At 61.6% G+C, this 5126-nt stretch overlaps 1 protein-coding gene across 1 annotated transcript; it reads right to left on the minus strand.

The window, feature by feature from the left end:
* Nucleotides 1-308: 308 nt before the first annotated feature.
* Nucleotides 309-3039, minus strand: FAM43B (family with sequence similarity 43 member B). The gene has a single exon (XM_035019610.1). It carries the CDS (start codon nt 2409-2411, stop codon nt 1437-1439), a length of 975 nt encoding a protein of 324 aa, XP_034875501.1. The 5' UTR covers nt 2412-3039; the 3' UTR covers nt 309-1436.
* Between the last annotated feature and the right edge of the window lie 2087 nt (nt 3040-5126).

Genomic DNA, 5126 nt, shown 5'->3' on the forward strand with positions numbered 1-5126 from the left:
CCTGCCAAATGTCCCAGAGACACTTGCCTCTGAGTGCCCAGGCAGACAGACATTCTGGGAGGCCGAGACAGACAGCTGACACTCCTCCAAGGCTTGGCGCATGTTTTGTCACACCTGCTACTGTCTCCTTCCCTGACATTAAGGGAACAGCTTCCTGGCAGTAGCCTCTCCCCGCCAATCCCGCCGGTTGGCTCTGGCCGCTACAGGGGGCCCCTTCCTAGGGTCTTCTCCTGTCCCTTAGGGTTCTGATAGTGTTTTTGTCCCCAGCAGGCCTGGCATCAAACAAAACACAGGAGTGGAGACAAGGATGAAAAAGCAGGTCCACTTTATTTACAACGATCAGTTGGTGACACATAGATCTTTGGGCTTTTTGTGGCCTTGTTGGGACACCTGGGCAGGGGGCCCACTCCCTCTGCTGGGTGAACACACTCTCCTTCCTCAGCCGGCTATGAGAACCCAACTGCTGTCAGGACCCTCCTGCTCTGACAAGCCCCGACTCAGGGGGCGGGAGGGGACGGGAGGGCATCCCTCCTGTGTCCACTTTCTGGGTGGTCAGTGTCCTCAAGCACCTGCCAAAGGTTCTCCTTACCTCCTTTGGAGACCCCATCTTGGTCCTAGTTGGAGGCACCTAGTGGGGAACCCCACACATCTGTCTGCAGAGATGTGGGGTGGGTGGAGTCTTGTGGGGGTGCCAGGTGCCAGGGCATACTCTTGGGCAGCTGCCCAGAGCAGAGGGCTGTTACCTGCTCTAACCTGTTGTTTGGGTTGGTAGGACCAGCCCAGTCTTCTCCGGAGATGGAGCAGTGAAGTCCAGAAATCCTCCAAGGGGTAGAGAGGCCAGGCACAGGGCCTGAGAATCCTTCCTTGTGTATATGGCAGCCGACTCACTTCCCACCTTGGACCTGGCCTCCGGTCTCCCGGGCCACTATTCTTTCTCTGCAAGCATGCCTGCCCAGAACTGGTCCCATCCCAGGGAGGAAGGCTTGACTGGCCAAGGGCAGGACCACGGCTTCCACCTGGCCAACGTCCAGGGCCACCCTCCTGGATTTCTGGAAACTTCTTCCCCCTTCTTTGGAGGGGTTGTTCTGGGAGGGAGAGGGTGGTCTATGGGCAAAGACCTGTTGTAAAGCTTACGAGCAATTCCACGATGGAGGGCGCTCAGCAACTCCGGATGTGGGGGAGAGGCGAACATCGAGTACTTCTGCTGCTCTCCTCCCCTTTGTCCCCCAATAATCAAGGGCGTATCAGGCGTCACCCTGAGCCAGGATGAGACGCGGGGCAGACAACAACAGAGACCACGAGGGAGGCAAGGGCCGGGGGACCAGAGGGGAGCCGAAGCGGGCAGGGCCAGGGTTGGAGGCTGGAAGTCAGGCCGGCGGGGGGCTGGGGCCGCGAGGCCCGCGCCCCTCCCCCCGCACCCCCCCCCCGCCGCGCTCTCAGCGCGCCTGGCCCGCCCGCTCCCTGGGGCCGGCCTTCCAGCGGCGGGGCTGCGCGGGCGGCGGCGGCGCCGGGGCGCCCCGCAGGCTGCACGTCCTCAGCTCCCGGGCCAGGCTGAGCACCTCGGGCCGCTCGCGCTCCTCCGCGTCCGCGTCCTCCTCCTCGTCCTCCTCCTGGATGCTGCTGAGGCGCGGCGCCCCACGGCCGCGCTCGGCGGCCGGCGGCCGGTAGGCGCACTTGGCGTTGAGCAGCCGGCGCAGCGGGGCGCGGGGCACCGAGGCGGCGGCGCCCCCGGCGCGGAGGTGCTGCTGGCGCACGTGGCGAGCGTCGCTCTGGCGCTGCAGGCGCTTGAAGTCGCTGAAGGCCGCCAGCGCGGTCTGGCGGAGCAGGCGGGCCAGGGCGCGCGCCTTGTGCGCCCGCGCCAGCAGCACGGCGTGGCAGCGCAGCACCACGGCCTTGTGGCGCGCCTGGTGGCGGTAGACCCAGGCGAAGACGCGCGGGTGGCGCCCGTCCGCGGTGCAGTAGGTGATGCGCGGCAGCAGGTAGGCGTGCGCCGGCCGGCGGCCCCCCGAGCCCCCCGAGCCCCCCGAGGCGCCGCGCTCGCACGGCTGCATGCGGATGCCGTGCGGCCCCAGCGTCAGCTTCATCTTGGTGCCCCCGCCCGGCCCGCAGCGCGCCCAGATCTTGCCCACGGCGTCGTCGGTGCAGCCGTCGCCCTTGGCGTGCAGGGTGACGGCGTTGCCCAGGTACCACACGGTGTAGGTCGGGTCCTCCTTGTTGAGCTCCACTTTCTGGCGCCGGCTGCGAAACACGCGGCCCAGGCGCTCCAGCGGCCAGTCGGGCAGCAGGTCCGGACAGGAGCGCAGGAAGCTGGAGAGTAGCGACGTGTAGGCGAGTCCCGGACTCAGGCTCTTCGCCTTGCACTTGGCCTCGTCCTCCACCAGCACGAATTTGTTGCGTCTCCAGGGCAGCATCGCGGCGGCGGCGGCCAGAGGGGCTGGGGGCACCGGGAGCTCACGGGCGTCCTGGCCGGCGGCCGGGGGAGGGGAGGGCGAGCAGAAGCCCGCGGCCCCGGGGTCGCGAGCAGCTGGGCGGCGCCGGAGCCAGTCGGTGCCCGGAGATGCCCGGTGCCCGGCCGGGCTGGCAGCCGAGATGCCGGGGCGGCGGCCGAGCGTCCGGGAACAGCTTCCCCCGGGAGTAGCTCCAGCCGTCCGGGAAGCGAGGAGGGGAGGGGGGCTGGGCGTGGTGGAGGGGCCCCCCGGGCCCGAACTGGGGGGGGGGATCCCGCAGTCCCCGCCGCCCAAATTGCGGCGGCAGGGAGGTCGCCGGAGCTGGGGTTGGCGGCTGGCCGCTCGGAGGGGTAGACCGAGAGCGCGAGACTGCGGTGGGGACTCCTTCAGGCGTCGCGGCTCCACCTCCCCGGGCTGCCTACATCACCGGGCGGGACCGCTAGCTCTCTTGTCCCCTCCCCTCGCTCTCCTCTCTCTCCTCCCCCGCGCCGGCTAGCGCTGCTCTTCGCCCGGGACCCGGCACAGGCGCGGTGGAACGGGATTAATCATTCTTATTGGAGGGGTGGGGATGGAGGGGCAGTTAAGGAGTAGGAATCTTTTGAAATGTACCGGAGGGCTTTGCTAAATGCACATTTTCCTGACCCCCCTGGTGGTCTCCACGCTCCCCTTGGCGCATTCGGGATCCCCCTCCTCTCTCCAGGATTCCTGCTGCCTGTCAGTCACTGCATGTCCCTACCCCCATCTCTGAGAGCGCTTTTGGGTGGGTTCCTGATGGGGCTGGCCAGGCGCACTTGGCCTCCTGTCTGCACAGCAGAAAGCCAGCTGAGGTGGCCGAGCTGTGCAGTGGAAAAGTACTGTCGCTTGGTGAAGCTTTCTCCTCGGTTCTTCCAAGGTCATGGGCCAGGCCGCTGCGCCTGATCTAGGAGAGCAGTCACTGCTCTGGCGCCTGATAGAGCCCCTCGCCTGGCCTGAAGCAGGAGGGTACTTTTTCAGGGTGGGGGAACGTTCCTGAGCAGTCCTGGGTCTTCGGGAATTGCATCTGACAAGCTCCCTGTGGCCAAAGGGCTGCCTCTGGGCCCTCTGAGGATTAAATAGTTAAGACTCCTGTTTGTGAATGCCAATCCTGCTCCCGAAAGCCCTGGGGTTTTGCATTCATTTTCTCCTTTAATCCTCAGAACAGCCCAGGCTCAGTTAAGTGCTTGCCCAAGGTCAAAGGGCTAGCAGGAGGTGGGACTTAGTGCTCTGCTCAGGTTTGGCTGACCCAGAAGCAGGCCCTCACCCTTCTAGGAGTCCACGAATGCTGCGTCTAGATGGGCATTTGCCATCTTCCCCTGTGACCCATCAGTGGGGGCTTTAACTGGGGAGGGGGACTGAAGTACTCGGAAAGAGACAGTTGTCCCTAGGGGTGGGGGATGCATCTCCCCCTTTCAGGATTTGTTAAGCCACAGGTTCTGTAGAATCCCAGGTCGGCTCTGATGGGGCCCAGGAGTCTCACGACCTTGGGCTCTCACACAGCCAACATCCAGGCTCTTTCCTTGGCTTCAGAACAGGTCATATGGGGAGTCTTCCAGGTCAGGAATGAGCTCAGAGGCTTGGGCCCGGCCAGGCAAGCCAAGTGACCTCTGGGAATGGGGGCAGTGGGAAGACTGTGTGTTCAACATTCAGGGTCGGCAGGCACCAGGAGTGAGTGGCTGGGTTCAGAGTCCTTGGGGGAATAAAAGTAAAAAAAAAAAAAAAAACCCAACCAACCAAACAAAAAAACCTCCCAAACACCCCCCCAAAACGAAACAAAACAAAACAAACCCCACCGCAACTAGGCTGCATCACTGACTGCTCCTAAAACGACATGCAAATAAAGAACAAGCAATTACTTAGAATTGCAGAATCTTAGCTTTGGAGGGGGCCTCACAGATGATCTAGTCTACTGTGGCCTCATTTTATTTTCAATATGGAAATGTTATTGCTTTTTAGTGATTATAAAAGTAATACGTGCTTGTGATCAACAGTCACCCAAGAAGGACATGGAAGCCTCCCGCTGTTCCCACCCTGTAGATGTGGCCTCATTTCCCCACAAGAGAACAGGCTCTGAAGGCACAATGAGGCTTCATTTGAGTGCTTTTTGTGGGGCTAGATTTGCCCCTTGGGCCAACGGAGACATTAACTCAACCAACTCCCTTTATAGAAAAGACTTGAGATGGTTTTGACTGAAAGGTAGCTCACTGAGAAATCCTGCTATTTCCTGCCTTGGGGTCTCCTGAGTCCACCCTCTGGACCTCACTGCCTTGGGTGAGAGTGCCTTGTATCCCCCTCTTGGGAGGGTGCTGGTGGGAGTGGCCAGCAGCGAAGTATCATCGTGCAAAACTGAGATACCTCCAAGCCTCTTGAGGTTGCTCGGTTCACATACAAGGATGCAGGACTCACAGAGTTAAATTTGAATTTCAGATAAACAACAATTTTTTTGTATAAGTAGGTCCCCAGGATTGCATGCCTTTTATCTGGTCGCTAAGCCTCCTGCCTTCCAGAGGAGCGATCAAGGAGCTGCAGGTAAGTGTGCAGCCTTGAGTGCCTTCACTGCCTCCCTAAGCTTGCTCACCTAGTCCTGGTAGCATGGCTTCTGTTCCCATTGCCTTTGGGAAATCCTCTCTGGAGGATCACCCGGGGCTCTGTGAGATCAGTGTG

Source organism: Mirounga leonina, unplaced genomic scaffold (genome assembly GCF_011800145.1).
Source record: "Mirounga leonina isolate KUSES-001 unplaced genomic scaffold, KU_Mleo_1.0 Mir_173, whole genome shotgun sequence".
Taxonomy (NCBI): Eukaryota; Metazoa; Chordata; class Mammalia; order Carnivora; family Phocidae; genus Mirounga; species Mirounga leonina.

What these genes read in the sequence shown, in the direction of transcription:
- FAM43B (XM_035019610.1), bottom strand. Translation starts at nt 2,411, where the DNA reads ATGCTGCCCTGGAGACGCAACAAATTCGTGCTGGTGGAGGACGAGGCC.